General features: G+C 42.3%; 2 protein-coding genes and 1 long non-coding RNA gene across 3 annotated transcripts; 2 read left to right on the top strand and 1 right to left on the bottom strand.

Moving 5' to 3' along the window:
• The first annotated feature begins 1089 nt into the window (after positions 1 to 1089).
• Positions 1090 to 15247, top strand: aoc2 (amine oxidase copper containing 2). The gene is made up of 5 exons (XM_089018806.1): positions 1090 to 2682; positions 8589 to 8707; positions 8977 to 9143; positions 13632 to 13764; positions 13877 to 15247. Exons 1-5 carry the CDS (start codon positions 1131 to 1133, stop codon positions 14159 to 14161), a joined length of 2256 nt encoding a protein of 751 aa, XP_088874932.1. The 5' UTR covers positions 1090 to 1130; the 3' UTR covers positions 14162 to 15247.
• LOC148885972 (uncharacterized) lies at positions 14419 to 22085 on the bottom strand. Its single transcript, XR_016118066.1, has 2 exons — positions 21854 to 22085; positions 14419 to 15528 (listed from the first exon to the last, which is right to left on the bottom strand). It is a non-coding gene; the product is annotated as an uncharacterized LOC148885972 (long non-coding RNA).
• Positions 18958 to 26860, top strand: LOC148885971 (apoptosis regulator BAX-like). Its single transcript, XM_089018807.1, has 6 exons — positions 18958 to 19202; positions 19422 to 19452; positions 23008 to 23172; positions 23340 to 23478; positions 24464 to 24568; positions 25269 to 26860. The coding sequence occupies exons 1-6, from the start codon at positions 19175 to 19177 to the stop codon at positions 25407 to 25409; spliced, it is 609 nt and encodes a 202-aa protein (XP_088874933.1). The 5' UTR covers positions 18958 to 19174; the 3' UTR covers positions 25410 to 26860.
• Positions 26861 to 27200: the final 340 nt, after the last annotated feature.

Here is a 27200-nt window from a genome sequence, read left to right as displayed (position 1 = left end):
TCTGATACATTTGAGTAATTATCACCATATTTTGTACAGCATTCGGTATTTAAGACTTTATGGGACAAAGTCAAGTACGATATGCCAGCCGTCTCGTCGAAAGTCGAATAAGTCAGGAGGGCAATGGTATAAAATCAGCATTTAGTGTGAATATTTCGTGATTTATGTATCTAGCTATCCAGCTATCTAGCTGGCTAGCTACTTGCTATCTATATGGTATCTAGCTCCCTGGCCGGCTATCTAGCTGGATATCTATTAGCTATATAGCGATCTAGCTGGCTGGCTAGCCAGCTAGCTTTCTATCTATTTGAGTTACTTTCGGGTTGAGTGAACGCTGGCACATGTGCCTGCAGTTGCTCACCCACAGCAAAAACTTATTCTGTGACTGTAAAGTGACCTTGAGCGTTTTGAAAGGAGCTTAGAAACGGAATGCATTACTATTAAGATTGTTATTGTGAAATGAAATGTATTATTATTATTATTATTATTATTATTATTATTATTATTATTATTATTATTATTACAGTAAAGTCTCGTTATATCGATATCGGTTATATCGATAGTACCGCTTATTACGATACTATTTCTATGAACGCAAGGAGAAAATTACATGCGCGCAGGGACGGATATATCGATAGTCCCGGTTATATCGATATTTTTTCGGACTCCCAAGAATATCGATATAACGAGACTTTACTGTATTATTATTATTATTATTATTATTATTATTATTATTATTATTATTATTGAGGGTCTGTTCTTTTATAAAAAAAAATATTTTTCTTTGGTGGGGATAGTACATTGTATGGCCGAGATTTCTTGATATCTTTGCTCTTAAAGTGAAGTCAGATTTGGGTGTGGAACAGATTAAACTAATTTATTTTTGTTCCACGAAAATAACATTATTCAAAAACCCATGTTTCGACTCTCAAAGGACATCGAAGATATTGACTCTGCTTTTTCCTTTGCCTCTATTGCTGCATGGGAATTCACACAGTGCCACCAAATCCCCATGTAAAAATGAGGAGGCAGGGTCCAGAGGAATAGGGGAGGGACATATAAAATCTGCTCTCCTTTCAACTTTGCTCCCTTCTCTTTCCACATTTTCCACAACAATCGGAGAACACACGATGAATTCCTTGGTGAAATGGATTGTCTTTCTTTTTGTCTTTGTGTCTCTTCTGTTGAATATTATTCTGATTGGAATATACTCCACCCGAGCACCCAAATGTTCTTCTAAGCGCACACATTCTCTGAGAGGCAAACACGATGTGCGGAGCCGCGTGTTCGCTGATCTCACTGAGGATGAGTACTTGCAGGTCCAACAGTATATGCTCAAACAGGAAGACTTGGATATATCAACAAGGCAGCTCTCCAAGCCCTGCGAAAACTTTTTGTTCTTAATAGAAGTTTCTCTTCCCAAAAAGGTGGATGTGTTGTCTTACTTGGATGAGGGCGCTTCCAAGCCAGTGCGTGAAGCCACCGTAGTGGTTTTCTATGGATCCAAGGGCCTCATTAAGGAGTATGTAGTAGGGCCTCTTCCTAATCCCACATATCACCAGGATGTCACCGTAAAGAGGTACAAGACGGAGCTGCCAATCAACGCACGCACGGTTACCATCGGAGAGTATGAACTATTGTTTGAGTTTTTGAAGCAAGAATTGTTTGCTAAGCTGCCGGAGCTTATGAAAGAGAGCTTTGGCGTCGACAACCAGCTACACCCATTCGAGCAAATGCCCCGCGGACTGCAATTAGCAGACAGAAAAACCTGGGTGTCTCTTTTCAGGGATATGAGTGGCATTTACATCCACCCGGTGGGTTTCGAGGTTCTCATCAATCACAGCAGCTTAAATGAATCCGAATGGAAAGTGGAGAAACTTATGTATAATGGTCAGTATTTCAATACAGTCAAAGAACTACGACAGAAATATGCGGCAGGATCTGTTAAAAGAATTATTTACAAGGAGACACCTGACTATGGTTCTCTGAAACCCAAGAACAGACCTCTGCAGCTTAGCCCACTGCAGTACTACACAGAAGGAAAACGCTTCAGCGTCAGTGGGAACCATGTCCTCTACCTGGACTGGAGCTTTGCTTTTGGCTTGAGTTCCCTCACTGGCATGCGAGTCTTCGACGTGCGCTTTAAGGGTGAGCGGATTGCATATGAGCTGAGCGTACAGGAAGCAATGTCGGTGTATGGGTCGGTGACGCCCGGAATGATGATGACCAAGTTTTTGGACTCCAGCATCGGAATAGGCCGTTTCGCACACGAGCTTGTCCGTGGCATTGATTGCCCCCATGAAGCCACCTATGTTGACACATACCGCTACATTGATGTAAAATCATTCGTTCGAGCCAAGAATTCAATCTGTGTGTTTGAGCACAACTTTGGGCAGCCTCTGAGGAGACACTTTTCTGACTTTTTTAGGAATAGTTACGGAGGGATGGTGAACAGCGCATTGGTGTTCCGGACGATCACTGCGATAGGAAATTATGATTACATGTGGGATTTCATTTTCTACCAAAGTGGATCTGTTGAAATCAAGGTCCACGCCACTGGATACATCTCGTCATCTTATCTGGTGGACGGCAGTTTGAAACACGGCCACCAGGTGGCAGAAAATGTCCTTGGGAACATCCATACACACTTCATCAACTTCAAGGTGGATCTGGACGTGTTGGGTGAGTCTCAAGTTGCCTTATATGGTAAACAAAAAAAAAAAACAATCATTTGAGTAAACCACGATTCTTTGTCTTTCCTTCTGTCCAAATTTGGGATGGACAAATCTTTATAAAACGTAATTTGTGAATACATTTTCAGGGATAAGGACAACGTTAAACAAACTGGTTTTATGATTGGGCACTCCTTAATAGCTCATGTTTTGTATCCAATAGATGTAAGTCATTGCACTCCCGTGGGTCTATATACTGATCTTCGGGGAAATTCCCCTCAATTGTTTGATCATCTCCTGAGATTTAAAAAAAAGCATAGAGGTCTCTGATTTCCCACAGTTGTGTTCCTTTTAAGCTTAACAGGGGGTTAAAAATAACTACAGCAATATATAATTGGCCTGATGTTGAATGAAAGGGGACACTGAAACCCATTGGCATTCGCAGTGATGAGGTTTCATCTCATTTACTTTGAAAATACAAAACTTTACAAACCTGTTGCTTGATATGTGTTTTAAAGGTACATGTTTTGTCATTTGGCAAATTAAGGATCACATGCCAATGAATGCATCCATATTAGTTTTATTTTACTATGGGCATTACTATCTGTCATGCCCATCACTGTTTTCATCATAATATGCATGGTGCCACACAGGGATGGAGCTATTGACCCAACAGAAAGGAAACAAGTTGAGGCTAGGTCTATATCCTGATCTTCGGGGAAATCCCTAACTTAAACTGAATACATGTCTCTCCTTCGCCTCACTCATCATCATCAAAAAATTACAAGGAGGCACTATACAGTTTTATTTGGGTTACTGTTTAAAGAGTTAATGGCTTGGGAGAAAAACTGTTTAAATGTCTGCTGGATTTGCTGCCTGAGGGGAGTAGCTGTAAAAGGTGGTGGGCAGGGTGTGGAGGGTCCAGCAGGATTTTCCACGCCCTTGCTTGGATCCTTGCAGTGTGCAAGTCCTCGAGAGTGGGTTGGGCGGTGCCAATGATTTTTTCCGCTGTCCGAACTGTCCGTTGAAGTCGGATTTTGTCCATGTTTGTGGTGGCCTCGAACCAAACGGTGATGGAAGAACACAGGATGGATTCGATGACAGCCGTGTCGAAATGTTGTAGCACCTCCTGTGGCAGGCTATGCCTCTTTAGCAGCCTCAGGAAGTACATCCTCAGTTGGGCCTTTCTCAGGATGGTTTCTCAGTTGGTGTTGACCTCCCACTTCATGTCCTGGGAGACTGTGATTCCCAGGAAATTGAAGGTCTCAACGGTTGACACGAGGCAGTTGGATAGTGTGAGGGGAAGCTGTGGTGGATGTTTCCTGAAGTCCACGATCATCTCTACTGTCTTGAGCGTGTTCAACTCTCGGTTGTGATGACTGCACCAGAGCTCCAGCTGCTCCACTTGTTGTCGGTACGCAGACTCGTCGCCGTCTTTGATGAGACCGATGACCGTGGTGTCGTCTGCAAATTTTATGAATTATACTTCCATTAAAAAAACGACAGAAGCTCTCAAGTAACTAAAATCATGAACATTCTTTTTTTACTTTGCCCTTCCTCCAATATCTGATAAGGTCCTTTCAGGAGTTAATAAAAAAAATCCTGGCTATGTGCCTGCAACAGAAACATTTGTTGCCAGGTTACAGAGTTGGCATTCCTGAGCTCTTAAATTTTTTTGACGGGGCTGTCTTCCCCTCTTGCCTGGGTGTAAAGTTGTGCATGAAAACAAAACAAGAGAACTACTGAAAATCTAAGGAATTGTAGTCCCAAGAAAACAGGGGCCTTTTTAGGCAGAGCGAACTATAAAAGAATAATTTATGGATGGCAAAATACAGTCAAGAAAGTAGGGTGAGCAATAGAATAATCGGATACGCATAAGCAGCCACAGCTGCTTAACAAAGACAGTTGATTTGAAAGTAGATGGCAGACAACACTTCTTGCCCTCCTCCAACCAATCACACAAACAAGCCAAAACCATCATAAACTGAATACGTCTGTGTAAACTCTCAGTCGTACAGGAGTGGTCCATCGGCCCTATTTATATATCCCTAATGTCCAGACATGGCGGCGCCAGACACAGCCATGATAGGTCCCTACTCTCAGGTTGGGGGGTAGAGAAAAGGAGTCAAAACATATCAGGAGAGCACTCACTAACTGTGGGTACCCTCAGTGGTCATTCAACAAATGTCAGAAAGAAAGAATAGGGAATGAAACAAAAACATCTCAAGATACAAAAAGGAGAGGGGTAGCAGTACCTTACATTGCAGGAGTTTCAGAAAAACTACAAAGAGTCTTTTGGCAACACAAAATTCCTACTTATTTCAAACCGATAAACACCTTAAGGCAAAAATTAGTGCATCCAAAAGATAGGCTGCCAAATGAAAATCAAAGTCATGTAGTTTATTCAATACATTGTAAGAATGAAAATTGTAAAGAGCATTACATTGGGGAGACTCAACAAATTCTCAAAAAAAGACTTTATCAACATCGCAGGGATAATACAACCACTCATTTGACGACAATGAGGTTAAAATCTTTGTGAAAGAACATAGATGGTTTGAAAGGGGAGTAAAAGAAGCGATTCTCATCAAACAACTAAATCCTTCATTAAACCGGTCTGGTGGGGTGAGGTTCAATTTGGATCGTTCATACAATAGCCTGCTGAGGCAACACAGGTGAGGCAACATTCGTAATGCTGATGAGGTGATACCGGACGGAGTGGGGCAAACAGGCCAGTCGTTAGTCAGGAATGTAGGAACAATCAGTATGCGCATGTGGAACTGTCGCGGCTTGGAATTGAAGTGGATTTATGTGGGACAGGAGAAGTGAGACAATGTCTTTTCGTCAATGGATGCTACAGCTTCGTGTTTGCTTTCAACATTTAGCTTGTAGTAGACGTACAAATTCCACGATGACGTCCCTGATCTACTGCTGACATGGATGCTTTGATCCTCTCCTCTTTCATCTAGTACTGCTTCATGTCATCACAAAAAGGGTACAGCATGTCCTGAAGAATGAATGACACTGTGTCTGTCATGATCTGGGTGGTGACCAACGGGGGGCGCTGTCGGCCCCGCCTGCACCTGCACAGGTGCTGGTCGTCCCGATCAGATTGGCGACCAACGGGTAGCGACGCCAGCCCTGCTGGCAGCCTCGCAGGTGCTGGTCGTTGTCACTTAAAAGGACACCCGGCACGACCATCCGTTGTCGGTTCATTGTTTGCTGCTTGTTCGCTGCATGCATTGTGTATGTGTTTGTTTAACCTTGGCGGACTTTTACTTTTGGTCTTCTTTTGCTACTTTGTATTTTTTTCCATTCAGATGATTTTGATGTTTTACATTTTGTTCCTGCTGACCTTTATTTTAATACAATTTGTCAAACAACCTCCTGCTCCCTCCTGATTGTTTTTTGGGATCCGCACCCGCCATCACCACCTTGCAAAACGTGACAGAATGAACCGGCCAACCATCGGATCCCGCAGGTACATCGGACCCGTCTCAATGAGTTTGAATTGCGTCACTCGACGAGCCGCAATGTCCACGTAAACGTCCGGCCGAGACCTCCTTCCAGGTGGCCGTCCAGGGTGACACTGGGTGACTGGCATTGCACGCCCACGTCCAGCCACGCTGTCGTCGTGCATGACGAATTGAGTCTCATCCACGACGAGCCGTGCAACGTCCGCGTCAACGTCAGTCCGAGACCCCACTCACCGCTGGATCCCGGAGCGGCTCTGGACTGGTCTCGTTCCCCCGGAGCCGGGCAGTTCACGCCCACGTCGGCGTCCGGCCGAGACCTGGTCCCATACGGCCGTACGGAGTGCCATTCTGCGCCTGGCAGGTCGACGTCCACGCAGAGCCATGCGCCGTCGCGTGAACGTGCGAGAGGGATCGCACTCATGCCCACGACGATCCGTGCCGCGTCTTCGTCCACCCCAGGCCGAGTCCTGTTCCCATCAGGCCGCCGCCCGTCGTATGCTGGAGAGGCAGCGGTTGCCCTCTCCACCGACCGTTCCCTGGCGAGTGGACCTTTTGGGAGACTGTTGGGACTTCTGGAAGCAGCCCCTTGAAGGGGGGGGGGTACATGGATGCTTTGATCCTCTCCTCTGGGGGGGGGGAAGAATACTGTCATGATCTGGTTGGCGACCAACGGGGGGCGCTGTCGGCCCCGCCTACACCTGCACAGGTGCTGGTCGTCCCGATCAGATTGGCGACCAGCGGGTAGCGACGTCAGCCCTGCCTGCAGCTTCGCAGGTGCTGGTCGTTTAATCATTGACACTTAAAAGGCACGACCATCCGGTGCCGGTTCATTGTTTGTCTGCTGCTTGTTTGCTGCATGCATTGTGTATGTGTTTGTTTAACCTTGGCGGACTTTTACTTTTGGTCTTCTTTTGCTACTTTGTATTTTTTCCATTCAGATGATTTTGATGTTTTACATTTTGTTCCTGCTGACTTTATTTTAATACAATTTGTCAAACAACCTCCTGCTCCCTCCTGCCTGCTTTTTGTGATCCACACCCGCCATCACCACCTCGCAAACCGTGACTGTGTCTTTGTGTTGTCATATTTGTTATTTTTGTTTAGTTTTTCCCAAGATGGCGGTGCGTGAACACGCAGCGGCTCCCCTCTCCCGGCAAATTGCCGTTTTCATGTTTATTATGTTTGTTGAACGATGAGAAGGTTTCTTCAGCCGTCATCTGTACAAAAGTGAAGGTTTCGGACGTTTCGCCTCCTATCCAAGAGGCTTCGTCAGCGAACTAAAGTCTGACTGGTCGTATCGGCCCCATTTATATATCCCTAATGTCCAGACCTGGTGGCGCCGGACACAGCTATGATAGGTCCCTACTCTCAGGTTGGGGGGGGGCGTGGGACCCCCCCCCTGTGGCCCCACTGATTGTTCCTACATTCCTGACTAACGATTGGCCTATTACACCCACTCCAGGGTGTAATAGGTCCAGGGTCCCACGCCCCCCCCAACCTGAGAGTAGGGACCTATCATAGCTGTGTCCGGCGCCACCAGGTCTGGACATTAGGGATATATAAATGGGGCCGATACGACCAGTCAGACTTTAGTTCGCTGACGAAGCCTCTTGGATAGGAGGCGAAACGTCCGAAACCTTCACTTTTGTACAGATGACGGCTGAAGAAACCTTCTCATCGATGGACCACTCCTGTACGACTGAGAGCTTACACAGACGTATGTTTGTTGAAGTCATTTTAGTGCCTTGTATGCTGGGTCCGAGAGGACAGTAATTTCATCTGTGCTGTATGTCATCTATGTTAGCATATTTGACAATAAATCTGACTTTGACTTGATATTTGATCTTATAAGTTACTCCAAATGCCTCTTCGGTAGATCCAAGACACTTTAGAATCACAAAAGGCAACTTCCAGTGTAGAGACAGCTTTTGATGTGAGGTGGTCGGGTCAACCACTCATAATCCCCTGGGTTTTTTTAACCAGCCCTGTTCAGGCTTTGTTGCTACCGTAACGCTTGCTGTGTTACTACCATGTTCCAGGCACTGGGTAGCGCTATCAGCCCTGCGTGCTGCCTCGCAGGTGCTGGTCGTTCCCAATCAGTGACACTCGAACTTGATACAGGTTTGATGAGTATAAAGCAGGTGGTGTCATAACAAAAATAATTTGAGCCCCCCAATATCCCTAAAAAGAAATAATTATATTTAAATACATTTCCTGAGCTCAGAATGTGTATTTTTTGTGAAGCTACTTTTTTTACTCATGTACAAGGTGTATCAGGTGATTCCTAATTCCTAATTGCAAGTGATTCCTAATTGCAAGCATTTCATCTGACGAGTGTACTTACTCTCTTGAACTTTGTTCACATTTTTAATGTTAAGCTTCATGGTGCTTGAGTCAGATTGAAAATACAGTTCTTTATATTGAATATATATTTCCCCAGGAGTGAAGAATGTATTCCAAACCAAAGACATGGAGTTTGTTAATGTGTCATTACCGTGGATGCCCAATCGCTATGCTATGGTTCCTCAGCTGGTGGAGAAGCAACTTAAAACTGAAAAGGTAAACCATTATTCTCATAAATAAAATGACTCAAGGAATTGACAACATTCAAGCTTTGATAGGAGAATAATTATGATTGTAATAATACTGGTTCCAGGGTTCATAAATACTTATTGGACAAGTCAAAACATGTTTTTATCAAAAATGTTCTGTATGTATTTAATTAAATTATTACTACACCAAGAGTCAATTTCCAGAAATATTCTCAAATGTAATACTTAAAGCCATTTTTGATTATGTCTGATTGACTACTTTGGCCACCTCTCCAGGAGGCAGCTTTGCGTCATGGCACAAAAAGTCCTCGGTATCTGCACATTGCAAGCAACAAAACCAACGCTTGGGGCCATCAGCGTTCCTATAGACTTCAAGTGACAAGTTTCACTGGAGACCATCTCCCAGAGAGTGAGAGCGAGGAACGAGCCATGTCCTGGGCCAGGTGAGACTAAACATCTTGAATGTTAATGTATAATTTATTTAACCTGACATAATTTCTTCATATTTATAATCTGGATATTACATATATATATATATATATATATATATATATATATATATATATATATATATATATATATATATATATATCCTCTCCATGAGTCGTCACCTTACCGTGGTGGAGGGGTTTGTGTGTCCCAATGATCCTAGGAGCTAGGTTGTCTGGGGCTTTGCGCCCCTGGTAGGGTCACCCATGGCAAACAGGTCCTGGGTGATGGACCAAACAAAGTATGACTCAGAAGACCCCGTATGAAGAGAAAGAAAAATGGATCTGGTTTTCCCTTGCCTGGACGCGGGTCACTGGGGCCCCTCTCTGGAGCCAGGCCTGGAGATGGGGCTCGTTGGCGAGCGCCTGGTGGCCGGGCCTGCACCCATGGGGCCCGGTCGGGCTCAGCCCAAAGAGGAAACGTGGGTCCACCTTCTCAAGGGCCCACCACCCATGGGAGGGGCCAGTGGGGTTGGGTGCATTGTGAGCTGGGCAGCAGCCAAAGGCGGGGACCCTGGCAGTCCGACCCTCGACTGCAGAAGCTAGCTCTTGGGACGTGGAATGTCACCTCTCTTACAGGGAAGGAGCCTGTGCTGGTTCACGAGGTGGAAAAGTTCCGACTAGACATAGTTGGGCTTGCCTCCACACACAGCCTGGGTTCCGGTACCAGCCCTCTCGAAAGGGGTTGGACTCTCTTCCACTCCGGAGTTGCCCACGGTGAGAGGCGTAGAGCAGGTGTTGGCATACATATTGCCCCCCCCCGACTCGCCGCCTGTACGTTGGGATTCACCCCGGCAGACAAAAGGGTTGCTTCCCTCCGCCTTCGGGTGGGGGGACGGGTTCTGACTGTTGTCTGTGCATATGCACCAAACAGCAGTTCAGTGTACCCATCCTTTTTGGAGACCTTAGGGGGTGTGCTGGAGAGCGCTCCCCCTGGGGACTCCCTTGTTCTGCTGGGTGATTTCAATGCTCATGTGGGCAATGACAGTGGGACCTGGAAGGGCGTGATTGGGAGGAATGGCCCCCCCGATCAGAACAGCAGTGGTGTCTTGTTATTAGACTTCTGTGCTCAACACGGATTGTCTATAACAAACACTTTATTCAAACATAAGGGTATCCATATGTGCACGTGGCACCAGGACACCCTTGGTTGCAGTTCGATGATTGACTTTATAGTTGTATCATCGGATTTGCGACCTCATGTTTTGGACACTCGAGTGAAGAGAGGGGCGTAGCTGTCAACTGATCACCACCTGGTGGTTAGTAGGCTCCGTTGGTGGGGGAAGATGCCAGTCCGACCTGGAAGACCCAAACGTGTTGTGAGGGTTTGTTGGGAACGTCTGGCTGAATCCACTGTCAGAAGGAGTCAGAACTCCCACCTCCGGCAGATCTATACACATGTCCCGGGGGAGGTGGGGGACATTGAGTCCGAATGGACCATGTTCCGTACTTCCCTTGCTGAGGCGGCAAATCAGAGTTGTGGCCATAAGGTGGTTGGTGCCTGTCGTGGCGGCAACCCCCGTACTCGCTGGTGGACACCAGTAGTAAGGGATGCCGTAAAGCTGAAGAAGGAGACCTATCGGGCCTATATAGCCTGTGGGACTCCTGAGGCAGCTGACAGGTATCGATTAGCCAAGCGGAATGCAGCCTCGGTGGTCGCCGAGGCAAAAGCACGGTCATGGGAAGAGTTCGGTGAGGCCATGGAAGCCGACTTCAGGACCGCTTCGAGGAAATTCTGGTCCACCATCCGGCGTCTCAGGAGGGGAAAGCAGTGCACCACGAACACTGTGTACAGTGAGAGTGGGGCGCTGCTGACATCGACTCGAGACGTCGTGAACCGTGGGCAGAGTGCTTCGAAGACCTCCTTAACTCCACCAACACGCCTTCCTTGGAGGAAGCAGTGTCCGGGGACTCCGAGGTGGGCTCTTCGATCCTTGTGACTGAAGTCACCGAGGTGGTTAAAAAGCTCCTTGGTGGGTGGTGGATGAGATCCGACCGGAGTTCCTAAAGGCTCTGGATGTTGTGGGGCTGTCCTGGCTGACACGCCTCTGCAACATTGCGTGGTCATCGGGGAGAGTGCCTCTGGATTGGCACACTGAGGTGGTGGTCCCCCTTTTTAAAAAGGGGGACCGGAGGGTGTTTTCCAACTACAGAGGGATCACACTCCTCAGCCTCCCTGGAAAGGTCTATTCAGGGGTCCTAGAGGGGCGGGTCCGTCGGAAAGTCGAGACTCAGATTGAGGAGGAACAGTGTGGTTTTCGTCCCGGCCGCGGAACAGTGGACCAGCTCTACATCCTTAGCAGGGTCCTCGAGGGTGCATGGGAATTCGCCCAACCAGTCTACATGTGCTTTGTGGATTTGGAGAAAGCGTTTGACCGTGTCCCTCGTGGAGTTCTGTGGGGGGTACTTCGGAAATATGGGGTACAGGAGCGCCTGATACAGGCCGTTCGGTCCCTATACGACCGATGTCAGAGTCTGGTTCGCATTGCCGGCAATAAGCCGGAATCGTTTCCAGTGAGGGTTGGGCTCCGCCAAGGCTGCCCTTTGTCACCGATTCGGTTCATAACCTTTATGGACAGGATTTCTAGGCGCAGCCGAAGCGTTGAAGGTTTCCGTTTTGGTGGCCTCAGTATAGCATCTCTGCTTTTTGCAGATGATGTGGTACTGTTGGGGCCTTCAAGTGGAGCTCTCCAACTCTCGCTTGAGCGTTTCACAGCCGAATGTGTAGCGGTTGGAATGAGAATCAGCACCTCCAAATCTGAGACAATGGTTCTCAGTCGGAAAAGGGAGGAGTGCCCTCTCCGGGTCGGGGAGGAGATTTTGCCTCAAGTGGAGGAGTTTAAGTATCTGGGTGTCTTGTTCACGAATGAGGGTGTAAGGGAGCGAGAGGTCGACAGGCGGATCGGTGCGGCGTCTGCTGTGATGCGGACTTTGTACCGATCTGTCGTGGTGAAGAAGGAGCTGAGCCACAAAGCAAAGCTCTCAATCTACCGGTCGATCTACGTCCCAACCCTCATCTATGGTCATGAGCTCTGGGTTGTGTCCGAAAGAACGAGATCCCGGATGCAAGCGGACGAAATGAGCTTTCTCCGTCGGGTGTCCGGGCTCTCCGTTAGAGATAAGGTGAGAAGCTCGGTCATCAGGGAGGGGCTCAAAGTCGAGCCGCTTCTCCTCCACATCGAGAGGAGCCAAATGAGGTGGCTCGAGCATCTGATTAGGATGCCCCCGGGACACCTCCCTAGTAAGGTGTTCCAAGCATGCCCCACGGGTAGGAGACCCCGGGGACGACCCAGAACACGCTGGAGAGACTATGTCTCCCAGCTGGCATGGGAACGCCTCGGCATCCGCCAGGACGAGCTAGAAGAAATGGCTGGGGAGAGGGACTAACCAAAGGTTTAAATTTCTCAGTAAATCCTTAAAACAATACCTACAATAGACTACATCATAGCTGCTGAAAAGGCTATTAAAAATAAACTTTCCTATGCAAAGGCAGATGATCTGCACATTAAAATATCAGCCCTTCTTACAAGTCCCAAATCACCACCGTCCAACATAACATTAGAAGAGAGAAACGCGTTAACTACTCTACAAAAAGATACAAATATTACTATTTTTCCAGCAGACAACGGTAAGTGTACAGTGCTTCTCAACATATCGGATTATGAAGACAAAATAAATCGTTAATCAGTTATTCTTCCACTTATGAGCAACTAAAAAGGGACCCTTCCAATAGATACAAGAAAGAAATTATAGACTGTCTCCAAAAGTTAAAGAAAGGAAAACATATAGACTAACAGATGTATTTTAGATTATACCCAGGGGAGGCCACACCATGCATCTATGGCCTGCCAAAAATACATAAAGGGTTTCCCCTCAGACCCATTTTTGTAGCATTGACTCCTCTCCATACAATGTAGCCAAATATTAAAAAAGTATCTTAGCTCCGTTGGTTGGTAACACAGAATATCACGTAGAGAACACCACAGGGTTTGTAGAGAGGATCAAACACCTCATATTGGAACCTGAGGAAACATTGGCATCTTACGATGTGACTTCTCTCTTTACATCTGTCCCAACCTCAGCAGCAGTCTCGGTGGTGAGGACGAGACTGCTGGCGGATATTTCGTTGCATGAAAGAACCAAACTTAAACCAGGCAACATCTGCCAATTATTGGAAATCTGCCTTAATACTACGTATTTTCAATGTAGGGAGATATTTTACAAATAAATTCATGGTTGTGCTGTATCATCAGTTTCAGAAAGATTACATAAATTGGCCGCATCACTGAGATAGCGGCAGGGTTGAAAGTTTGGGAAAAAAGTAGCGGCTTATAGTCCGAAATTTACGGTATTTTACTTATTTTGAATTGCATTTGTTTGTTGCATTTCTCACCCATTTTCGGTTTCCCCATTCTCCGGGATCCTCTACTCCTTTTTGCGCAGATATAAAGTTGCCATCACTAAGTATAAGGACTTGGAGAAGACCAGCAGCAGTTTATACAATCAAAACAATATCTGGAACCCAGCAGTTGACTTCAGCAAGTACATTGAAGACAATGAAAACATTGAAGATGAGGTACAGTATGTCGTGATGGAAGTCACAAATCCTGATTGAAATGTATACAAAAGCCATTAATTATGCAGCTGTGCTTTTGTTTGTGGATATATCTCCCGAATGTTTATTGTAGGATTTGGTTGCCTGGGTGACCACAGGATTTCTCCACATCCCGCATGCTGAAGATATACCAAACACTGTTTCTGTGGGCAATGGTGGCGGAGTCTTGCTACGACCTCATAATTACTTTGACGAAGACCCTTCCATTCACTCTTCTGATGGGGTGTACTTCGGTCCAGGCAGTGAAGATTCCTGTGAAAACAACAGAATGGCCTGCCTTGCTCAAGAGACCTGCAGCCCTGTGCTGGAACCCTTCACATACAAAGGCTTTGAAGCAGTCATGAAGTTTGAGGACTGAACAGAGAAAAACAGGAAGTACTTGTGGTATCAAAAGTGCAACAAGGATTATTGGGTACTGGTAATTCTTCATCCAGTAAACAAAGAAACACACACACACACATAGACATTCGCACTTATGTACACGTTATACTTTTTTATGACCATATTTACCGCACTATAAGGTGCGGCTTGAATGAATGACCTAGTATTTTAAAGTGTTTTTTCATATATAGGGATATATATATATATATATATATATATATATATATATATATATATATATATATATATATATATATATATATATATATATATATATATATAGCTTCAGAAGTGTCATGGTTTGCAAGGTGGTGATGGCAGATGTGGATCCCAAAAAGCAGGCAGTAGGGAGCAGGAGGTTGTGTTTGAGAAATTGTATTAAAATAATGTCAACAGGAACAAAATCGAAAACATCAGTCATTCAAACAGAAAAAAATATAAAGTATCAAATAAAGACGTAAAAAACGACGTAAAGAAGTAAAAGTCTGCCAAGATTAAACAAACACATGCACAGCATACAATGCATACACATTGCATACAATTGCATACAGAACATACAAAGCACACAACAAACAATGACCCGGCAACGAATGGTCGTGCCGGGAGTTCTTTTAACTGTCACTGATTGGGAATGACCAGCTAGCGAATAGATAGCTAATAGTTAGCAAATAGAACACCATTAACTCATTCACTACCCAGACGTGCAAAAATGTGTCCACTCCAGTGCCAGGGTTTTTGTTATTGTCACTTTTCTTCATCTTCCTTTGTTTGTTTGTCAGGAGTTAACTTTTGGTTTTATTTTTGTTTCAGAATGGCCAAAGCAGATCTCATTTGTTTGAGTGTGGGTTGGCGAATGAACATGTCAATTCGTATTGGCAAGAACCCTTTCAGATTCGGCTGACACCATATATAAGGCACATCGTATTATAGTCCCTTTCAGTTTTTGGGACAATTTAATGCTTTTAGGTGCGCCTTGTAATGCGGAAAATACTGTGGGTCTATACAGTATTGTGGTTTTCCATGTTCACTTGGTTTTAAATCTGCACATAAAAAACAATTGTCAGATTTGTGTCATGTCTGTCTCTTCTAATCACGGGAAAAGGAATAGTGTGGTCATAATAAATGTAAACACGAAAAAGTGATTGCTGTTTGTATTTTAAAGGTATTATTTGAATATGTATTGAATGTATCACATGCCATGCGATAAATCATACTTCACCAGTGCACACATACATACGTATGTATATTTCCACAAGTTGGGTTTTCTCTGGTTACTCCAGCAGCCCCCAAAACATGTTTGGCTGTGTGCAAGAGTAGGCGTTTGGCTCCAGCATCCCTGCGAACCTAAGTGGAGTCAGCAGTAGAAAAGAAATACAGCACATTTATATAACTAATTATATAACTAATTTTATTTAAAACTAATTTGATTGATAAAAAAAAAGTCCAGCCAAATGATTGGAATGAAAGTCAACTTGCCGGGTCCATACGCGAAGTGACCGCTAGCTAGCCTACACACGGCTCATTAGCTTGCACCCTTTCTGCTGTGTCTTGCAGAAGTATACTGATGCTAACGTTACCACGGGGCTTGTCAAAGTGCCACTAACATTCGACTGTTTCATTGATGATAATGTCGATGAAAAGGTTTCTTCAGCCGTCATCTGTACTTCTTTGAAGGTGTCGGACGTTTCGCTTCTTATCCAAGAAACTTCGTCAGCAACCTAAAGTCTTACTAGTAGATATATATATATATATATATATATATATATATATATATATATATATATATATATATATATATATATATATATATATATATATATATATATATATAACAGATCAACAGAACAACATCAGATAGCTCGGTCAACAGAAAAGATAAGCGCACTGCTGGGAACAGCACGGATACTACGCAGAACCCTCAAGCTTCCTGAGGACCCGAGCTGAAATGGGGGACAGACACCACCCATGGGGAGTGAGACGAGGATTTTATTTTATATATATATATATATATATATATATATATATATATATAATATCTCGTTATATCAATATCGGATATATCGATAGTCCCGGTTATATCGATACTATTTATATATATATGCACGCACGGAGCGCCAATAACCACTTACATGCAAACAGGGTCGGATATATCGATAGTCCCGGTTATATCGATATTTTTTCGGACTCCCTTGAATATCGATATAACGAGACTTTACTGTAGTTTGTGTCGCCAGGCTGTATGAAATCTGACCGACGCCTTCAGAATCAACAGTGAGGGCGTCTGTGCGCTGTACATGAACGGGCACATGTACTTGATATACAGTTGCGATAGCCAATCAGATCACGAGTTGGCACAGTAAAGCCAGCTAGAGGGCCTCGCGTTGAACATCAACAGCCACCTTAGGTCAGTATCATCCGATCAAAATTGCACATTCAGCCAACCTAGGTCAGTATCATCCAATCAAAATTGCTCTTTGAACATCAACAGCCATCTTAGGTCAGTATCATCCAATCAAACTTGCGCATTCAGTCAACCTAGGTCATTATCATCCAATTAAAATCGCGCATTCAGCCAACCTAAGTCAGTATCATCCAATCAAAATTTCTCTTTGATCATCAACAACCACCTTAGGTCAGTATCATCCAATCAAACTTGCGCATTCAGTCAACCTAGGTCAGTATCATCCAATCAAAATCGCGCATTCAGCCAACCTAGGTCAGTGTCAGCCAATCAAAATTGCGCTTACCGTCAACTGCAGCTCAAGCAGGACATGAACAGCGAATAAGTGAAAATGTGTATTTAGTTTTATCGGCGATCCAGATACAATCATCAAAACAGCCATGTACGGCTCGTGAGCCATAGGTTCCAGACCCCTGCCGTAGTGGCTACTCTGAGCTTTTTTAAAAATGCTTGCAAATAGAAAAATATAAATAGAAAAATATATTTTTTGTTTGAATATGGTTTCTGTTGGAGAACAAATATTCTTAACATTTTCCAGTGGTGCAAAAATGTGCCAAATTAAAATTACATTTTAACATTTCTGTCAATGAAGATTTGTGTGACAGCCGAGTTTTTATTAGCAGTGTGGGATGCCAGGTGTCTGGCTGTTGGAGAAAAAAAACGGTTTCATGTCCAATTCACTGAGGGAACTAGCAAAGAATGGGAATCTGTCGGACCAAGGGAAGCATTTTAAAACAGTACACGTCAGTTACTAAAGTTAACACAGTGCAAAATAGGCGCTTATAAATGAAATGTATTATTATTAGTATTGTTATTAGTATTATTGTTACCATTTGCTCGCTATTAGTTCTGGCTGGCTAGCTAGTTATCTGGATGGCTAGCTAGCTATTTAGCTCGATATCTACTCACTATCTAGCTAGCTGGCTATCTAGGTAGGTATCTGATGGCTAACGATTGCCTAGCTAGCAAGCTTTCTATCTATTTGAGTTACTTCCGGGTTGAGCCGGGGCCGCGCCGGGCTGGCGCGTGGCTGCCATTGCTCAACTGCAGAAAAACTTATCCTGTGACTGTAAAGTGACACTGAGAGAATTGAAAGTTGCTTATAATAATAATAATAATAATAATAATAATAATAATAATAATAATAATAATAATAATAATAATAATAATAATACATTTCATTTGAAGCGCCTTTCAAAGCTCTCAAGGACACTTTACAGTCACAGACAAGCATAGGTACTATAATAACTAAAATAAAATCACAAATAGAATACAATAAATAAAATACAGTTATAAATGGAAACAAGAGAAAGAGGTACACAGAAAATGCGATTCTAAAAAGATTGTGTCTCTGAGCAAATGTATTTCCATAAATACGTGTTTATGTATTTTGCCCATACTGTATTATTATTTCATTTTGAAAAATGACCGCAATACTTAGAGGACAACCGACGTCACTTTTTTGTTTTTTTAACTGACACCAGAAAAAAACGTTTTATAGCATCTAAAATACCCAAAACATGCAGTATGATATTTTTAATCAAATGCAAAACACCAATAAAAATGACTTAAAGTGTCCAAAATCTGCAAAAAATTGAGCTGCGAATTGGGCATTTTCAGAAAGTCCTGCCCACAGTTCGTGACGTCACGCCTAGACGTCTTGCATTGCGAGTGAATCAAAACAATGGCTTCCGATTCGGAGAATATGATTTCTTGTTCCACATCCAGTGATGAATATGATTCAAATAGTTCTGAAGAGGAACGCATACATGTTTGCAATCGATTAAAGAATTTATTTGTGCCATTTTGAGGCAACATTGGGGAAAAATCTCTCACCCAAAAAAAGAGGCACAAAATGGCGACCTCCTGTGGCCACCTCTGTTTCCACAGGCTGATAAATTCATTATATGGCGCTTGGACGCCCTCTTCTGGCCTTCTGGCGGCTTTTGGGTGCAACACGAGGTTTTCAGACCAAACAAGTACAGCAAAATACATTGACGTGATGGAAGGACCACTACAATGCATCTTTTTTACGGTAAAGGGAGGTCCTTTAGTGAGGTCACGTACGGACTCGTCACCAACTCAAAAACAAGACTTCCTGAATATTCAGTGTGAGTCTTAAAATATCGTCGTAAAATATAGCTATATGCGATGAAATCTTTGTAAAATACGCTCATTAGAAGTCATTTGAAGCCATTTTACAAATTATGGACACAACTTGTCCGAGGACGTCGGTTGTCCTTTAAAAAAAGCAATAGGACAGGGGCCCGCCCATATGGTTATGCTTACTTTAATCCTCAAGGTGGCAGTAACAATTGCAGTGTTGCTGGGCTACTACCAATAACGACAGCGAAATAAAGCGAAAACTTGGGGATTCCTCTTGACAAAGTTTGTTTTATATTTTGCCCCGTGTCATGGAATATTTTTTTTTCTGAGTTATCGATTTGACTGTCCTTGTCTTTGGTTCGAGCGCGCGGCAAATAACAGGAAGTGAACTGAACACGGTTACTTTCGTTTTATTTTAATACAATGGCGTGTGAAGGAAACGGTATATCGGGTAAGCTTGGCATTGGAACATGGACTGTTTATCATTGAGATATTGTATACACTTTCATTATTTCTAATAGTTAAAAGTTGTTTACAATCCGGCTAGAATAATAGTGGTTGAGTCGGTAAAATACCACCAACGAACGCGAAAAACTGTGACACTCGTATGACCGATTAAAAAAGTCACACTCTCGTCTACTTATGATAAATGTGTTTTTTTTCTCCACAGATGAGAGGATCGGAGAAGCCTTGATAAAGGAGTAAGTGCCTCACCGCAAATGCACATGTTCATTGCACGTATATCGTATTTTCTAATTTAACCAACAAAACCAACCCAACAAAAACATCTGCCATCATAAAGCCGAGTAAAACGTTCCAAAAGTATATAGTCTTTTTGGTACAGAGATAAAGATAATCAAAAAAATGATTCCATTTACCACGTTTGAGAAATGAAAAGTAAACAGTTCTCAACAATCATCGGTTTTAATTAACTATGTACTCTTACGGCCCATTAATTGCAATAACAATAATAATAATAATGATAATATTGATAATAATTATGATAATACTTTTCATTTATAAGTGCCTTTCAAAACTCTCAAGGATACTACAGTCACAAGTCACTAAGTTCTTCTGGGGATGAGCAGCGGCAGCCAGACGTGCCAGCTTTCACTCAAATTTGTTGTCGTTAAATATATTTATTAAACCAGAAATAAAATATGTGTCAATAACAATGAGACCCATTGGCATTATTGCACATCTTTGATAATCTGTTGCATGCTGTTTTTTTTCCTTCCCTTTCTCGGGCAAACACATTATTTTGTCCGCATATATATACTATTTAGGTATCGGCTATCTTAAATCTCTGTATTGTGGTCTCAGACTGCATGTAGGCTCGCAATTAAAAAAAAAACCCTCCAGGCTTCCATTTCATGTTTTGATAGGCATCTGAGCAGCTAGGAACATCCTATTTGTTTTCTAGTTGACAGGCAGTTTGAGAAAAAAAAACAAGATTCCAAATTCCAGCTACCTTTTAATCCTTAGGGAAATGTTTACATTAGTAAGTAGTTATTGCGATTTTACATGAACTCACCATCGAGACACACACACACACGCACACACACACACACACACACACACACACACACACACACACACACACACACACACACACACACACACACACACACACACACACACACACACACACACAGAGACAAGATTGTTGGTTATATTTTTTATTATTATGATTCAGAAAAGTTTGAATGGCGTGGAGGGCTTGCACTGTTCTCTACTTTAATGGACAACCGGTGTCACTTTTTTGTTTCCTAACTGACATCAGAAAAACGTTTTATAGCATCTAAAATACCCAAAACACGCAGTATGATATTTGTATTCAAATGCAAATGCAAAACACCAATAAAAATGACTTAAAGTGTCCAAAATCTGCAAAAAATTGAGCTGCGAATTGGGCATTTTCAGAAAGTCCCGCCCCCAGTTCATGACGTCACGCCAAGACGTCTTGAATTGCTGGAGAAGCCAAACAATGGCTTCAGATTCGGAGAATATGTTTTCTTGTTACATATCCAGTTATGAATCTGATTCAAATAGTTTGAAGAGGAAAGCATACGTGTTTGCAATCGATTAAAGAAGTGAAGAAGAAGTCAAGAAGTGAGGCAGTGAGGCATCTGGACTGCAATGTAGCATCCCACAAAAGAGGCAAAAAAAATGGTGACCAGCTCCTGTGAGGAATGAATCAGCCCGTTTCCACAGGCTGATAAATTCCTTCCAATCTTGGACTCCCTCTTCTGGCGGCTTTTGGGTGCAACACAAGGTTTTCAAACAAAACAGTACAGCAAAATACATTGACGTGATGGAAGGATGCTACAATGCGTCTTTTTTACGGTCAGGAGGCGGTCCTTTACTGAGTCCGTACTCGTCACCAACTCAAAAACAAGACTTCCTGAATGTTCAGCGCGATTCTTAAAACGTAAAATATAGCTAAATGTGGTGGAATCTTATTAAAATACACCCAGTAGAAGTCATTTGAAGCCATTTTACAAATTATGGACACAACTTGTCCGGAGACGTCGGTTGTCCTATAAGTGCTTGCTCGTGAGCTTTGAATACATTTTTTGTTTTATTGATATTGATATTGGATTGGATTGGATTTGCCTTTACTGGTCTCGCAGTGGAAAAATTTACATTTCACAGCAGCAAAGTTAGGAAAGGAATGAATACAGGAGCTGCTGGAAAGGCAGCCACTCTCGCGGCGCCGTCTTGAAGTCAAAAGAACAAAAACAAACAACAAAATAACATATAACATGACACCACAAAGACACAGAGAGTCATTCATCCTTAAGCACTTTCTGTACCCTATTTGTTACACGATATTAATATTCATTACTGAGAAGATTGTTCACAAAGGTAGGTTGTTCCAAACATGCACAAAACTTTAGCAGCCAGAGCTGTTAATCTGGGGTACCCTGGTAGTAGATACTGCTAAAGTTTGTCCAGAACTACAGAGGCAAATTTGCCCTTCAAATCTGCATCACATTGCAAATCAATTATTTCTAGCTGGATTTCGACCGGTAGAACAGAAGCTTTAACTGTGAAATGTGAGCAAAAAATTGAAAATTCTGTCTCAAATTCACCAAATACCTGAAAAAGTTTCTCAAACTCCCACAGTAATCCTGCAATCTTGTCTTTGTACCGCCTCAGTTCCGCATCAGGTCTGGTCACACAAACACGTACACACACACATCTCTCAGACAGTGGAAATGAGCGGTGTTGCCACTTGCCAGTTGCGTGTTGAAACCACGGTTGAAAAAAAATAACCGGGTTGAAAAAAAAAACAGCGTTGTTTTCTTCTACGTTGATCGAAACAGCACCACTCTGCCCCTTAGTGGACAATACTTGAATTGCACCTCATTAAAAATATGAATTCCATGTCGTTTGTGCATTTTTTTTCCACTTTTAAAATAGTGCGGGCCTGATTAAACCTCCTTGGGGCCGGTTCCGTATGTTTCACACCCCTGGTCTACAATAACGTTGGTGACCTCCCAGGATCAGGGGTGTCAAACTCAAAGAAGGCCAAAATTAAAAAAAAAAAAAACATTGTCGAGGGCCAGAACATTTTTTAATTCATTTGTTTATGTTTTTTTATCTTTCAATACAGTAAACTACTGTTAACCATCCTAATATATTACAATTGAATTTTTGCTTAAATACTGAAACCAGAACGGGTTTAAGAAAATAATGAAAACAAACACTGAAAAAAATATCAGGCCTCTATATCTTTAACTTTATTCATTTTAATGTTAACCTAAATCTTTTCATCACAGACCATCGATGCCAACACCTAAAACATATATATTTCAACTTTGAACAGACCATGCCATCAGTAAATAAAATAATTTCTGAATGTTAGTTTTTTTGACTGTTCATTTACTCTGGTGATGCACATCACGGGAGTGTTATCCAAAAAGATGCGTCCTACTGAGTTCTCCTGAAAAGTGATTGACAACTTTGTCAGATGAGTACAGGTTTGCTTGCAATAAAATGGTGGACATTTGGAGCACATCCAACGTAGGCCATAAATTGACTAAAAATTGACAAATATCTGGTGAACTGTCTTCCATAAACTGAATAATGTTTGGTTGTAATTTGAAATACATAGATTTTGAATCAAAGCCAGAATAGACATTTTCATGGGTACGCATCTTTTTGGGTCACCCTGTAGATTCCAACCTAAAACGTATTGTCGGCCAATTCAATGTTCTAAATTTTGACCAAGTGTCCATGCTCTTCTCCAGGGTCATTGAGGAAGAGTTGAAGGATGTGCCATTAGAAGAAATACCTCCTCTCACTCCGCTGATTGGGGATGTAAGAAGTAGTCAGGAGCAGAAGATTGTGAACCAGTTGGGCAAAATGATCCGAATAATTGGCGACAGGGTCAAAGATGATAAAGAATTCCAGGAGTAAGTTTTTTTTCTCTTTTTCATGCTATGGTGTAAATGCATATTAAACGTTAAAAAATTGTAAGTAGCTTCTCAATTAAATGTATTATTATTATTATTATTAAAATGATTTTTGTTTAGTTATTTTTATATCATTATCACTCTGATATTTTGTTTTTATGGAATAGTGCCATTGATGGTATAGCCTGTGTGGAGGGATCCAAGGGGAAAAAATTCAAGAAAGTGGCCGACAAAGTTTTTGAGAATGGCATTACCTGGGAGAGAATTGCTGTTCTCTTCTATGTTGCGGGGAAATTCGCACTCAAGGTAGGTGTTGACTTTCTGTGCATTTCAATCATTAACTGTTAAACATTATGAACTTGGGGGGGTATTCGCCCGCCAACTTTTACTCCAGTGTAGCACCGTGGCTGCACCCCATAGAGCGTTCACACATACAAAGTTACACCAGTGTAGCCCCTGAAAACCGCTTAAACTGGAGCAAATTTAACCCTACTCAGGAGGTGGTTTAAAAATTTACCCCAGAATAATTGGTAGTTTGCAGTGTAGGATCAATATAAAATGAAACGTGTGAACGCGACAGAAGTAGACTTGCTACGTTACGAGTGTATGCTCATACTACGAATACTGTGGGTGGTCTGTTGTACTTTTGCCATCTTTCCTTTGTCTTTTACGGTGTCTGATAGATCTGTTGATTTGTCTGGAGAATTATAAATCCATTTTTTTTATGTCATAAACAAGGTGGGGGAAAACCAATTACACTTTACGCACGTTTTATTTCTGTATTATTCCTACCGTATCGCACGGCCACAGAAACTTCCCCGTGAACTACTTTTTAAATACTTTTACACGCGTGAACACTTCATAACATTTACACCGGTGTAAGATACAGTATATTGCAACAAAACATCTCAGTGCAGAACCGTTGCAAATGTGTGCCATGTGAACACCCCGAATGTTTCCATTAGTAGTAGCAAATTAAATTCTCGCTACTGGAGGACACAGACCAAACTGATATTTAACATTCTGCTCAGTAAAAAAAAAAACAGATAAGCAACCTGGAGCTTTTTTTTAATTTTGAACTAATCTTGAGCTCCCCCAAATGTGAATTTTCCCATCGCTGTACTCTTTCTTTATGACTTTGACCTTAATGACTAGACTATAACTGACCTTGCAAAGTTAGTGTGCTGAAAATTTAGAGCTAAAATGTATTTTCACAGTTACTCTTAACCGAGAAGCGCTCAGATGTGTTAACGCGTATAATTTGTGTGCTTTGATTCTCTGCGTCCACTAGATGGTGGAGGCTCATCTCCCACAGTCAGTGAAGGAGATTCTGATTTGGACTGTGGATTTCTTTCGGAATAACCTATTAAGCTGGATTCGGGAACATGGAGGATGGGTATGTTTCCTGCCTGATTTCATGTCTTCCGTTTCAGACTTTCACTTCCCATGCGTCTCTTCTTCTAAGATCACAGAGACATTTCTTTACAAAGCAAACACTAAACCGCTGATAATTATTGCTATGAGACGACACGTTTACATTTTGCTTCTTTTTGTTTCATTTGTGTTTGTATTGAAACATAAGTGTCATGATTTCAAACACAAATACAGTAATCTATTTTGTCACATCGTTTTGGAATAAGAATTCATGCAGTTCATTTGATATCAAAAGTGGAAGTTTCACCAATCTGTTTTGTTTAGATCAGATATTTTGAAATGTATCCAAAATCTGTGATTCGCCGTCATGTAACGTGACAGCAAACACAAGTTCGGTCCCTCTGGGGAAGTTTTGTTTTGTCATCATTTGCTTACGAGCCCGAAAGCAAATCTACTTTTAACGTGGTTGCTTGTCAAAAGCGAATCTATTTTTTAACGTTGTCACATGTGTGAATGGAGAGCCTTTGTGGTTGCAGGGAGAAGTTCCGCCTCTGCGCACCCAATCATCCAATCATGAAGTAAAAATGTGATTGTATGTGTTATGTGTGCGTGTGTTGTAAATGTCAGAAAAATATTGTTTTTATGTGTGTGTTGGAGGGGTGGGGGCATCAAGCAATAATATTTGTCATCTGGTTGAACAATGGGTTTGTTTTTGTAAACAGATCAACAGTTTCTCTGAATTGGCAACATCCTCCATGCAGACCGTGGGATTGAACTCCCAACTCTACAGCCTCATCATCATCTTCTGCGGTGGCCTCGCTGTCGGAAGTTTTATCACCTGGAAGCTGACCAAACACTCCTGAGAACCTTCCAATCAACTTAATGCCACTAGGTCTCGCCCACCCAAATCCCTCCATTATTTTCTTTTTTTTTTTTTTGAAAAAAAAAAAAAATCTAGGCACCACTCTGTCAAATCCAGGAATTGGTTTTTTCATCCTTCTAGTCATACTGTATTTTATCAAACATTAAGTCGGGTGTGCTTGTCAGACACCAAATTATGAAAAATGACAACTTAAATTATTTCCACAATTAACCGACAAAAGTGAGACTCCAACCTCAAGAGTTGGCTTAGCATTATTGTTGTGATGGGTGCCACAGTGGTCGACTGGGTAGGACGTCAGTCTCAAAGTGCAAAAGTGCAGGGTTCGAGTCTGGCCTTCCTGTGTGGAGTTTGCATGTTCTCCTCGTACCTGTGTGGATTTTCTCTGAGCAGTCCGGTTTCTTCCCACATTAGAAAAACGTGTGTCAGGTTCATGGAACACTTTCGATCAAGGGTCGGGAACCTTTTTGAGTAAGAGAGCCATAAAAAATATTTGGAAATGTATTTCAGTGAGAAGCAAACAGGTACACACACACACACACACACACACACACAAAATTAAAAATGTGGCTATTTTATTTTAAATGTGAATTCAACAAAATGTCAATATAATAAGCCTTTTAATGTATTCTTTCAAACAATTTTGTGATAATTCTCACCATTAGATTAAATGGTTTTCCGTTCCTCACAATTGCTACAAATCCAGCATGGTCCACGTCAAAGTTCCTTGTTCCATTCCACCGTTTCATCTATGGTATTTTTTTGTTGCAAATTAGACATACCACAGAACCCATTGTTTCTACAAAGGTGAATCGTTCTGTCCATTCATTCTGAAGTGTATCATTCTCGTCATCTATTTTTCTATTTGCTATCTTGTTCAAAAAATTTGCACTGAGTTAATGACGAAGCAGACTGATTCAAAAGGCACTGTTTTCCTATTTACGCAGCAGCTGTCAACATAGGCCAGTATCATCCACTCAAAATTGCTTCTGGAGCCAATTGCAGCCCTGAACAGGAAATGAGCAATGAAATATCGATGGATACATTAAACAAGCGAGAATATTTTGTTTTATCTGCGAGCCAGATGTAATAATCAAAAGAGTCACATATGGCTCTTGAACCATAGGTTCCCAACTCCTGCTTTAAATTGTCCCGGTTGTGATTGTGAATTGTTATGTGTGTCCTGCAATTGGCTGGCATATTGTGATTTGAATGTTAAAACAAACGTACAGTAATTACCATTTGTTTGATTTGTGAGGGGAATATACAAATAATTGTTTACAGTATTACAGTTGTTTATGTGAAAGTACAGTGGTGCCTCTACGTACGATGTCACTTCGTATGAAATTTTCAACTCACAAAATATCTTGATGTTTCAAGATGCAAAAGGGAAAATAAAGTATGGGCTGCTTGTCGCAGCACAGTTTCCTGAAAGCAACATCGTTATTCTTATCAAGCATCATCCCATTGTCTTCTACCGAATGTGCTCATGCGTGTAGATAAATCTAAATGTGTATGCAGCATCCTCGTTATTCACTCTTGAGGTGTTCCGATACTTTTATGTAAATGTGAATCACCCAGATAAAGTGTTCACCAGTTACGTGATCGCTCACTGCGCTGTTGTTTGTGAAAAGTCAACAAAAGAAAACATCCTTCAATGGGTTCTTAACAAAACGCGAGGCAAAAACCACATCTGAGAGACAACAATGACTACATAGGTCAAAAATGTCACAGTTAAAAGTTAAGTGACCATCATTTTTATTGTTAAATCTGT

Source organism: Hippocampus bargibanti, linkage group LG17 (genome assembly GCF_051943395.1).
Source record: "Hippocampus bargibanti isolate YZ-2025 linkage group LG17, ASM5194339v1, whole genome shotgun sequence".
NCBI lineage: Eukaryota > Metazoa > Chordata > Actinopteri > Syngnathiformes > Syngnathidae > Hippocampus > Hippocampus bargibanti.
This window is presented reverse-complemented; position numbering and strand designations above follow the sequence as displayed.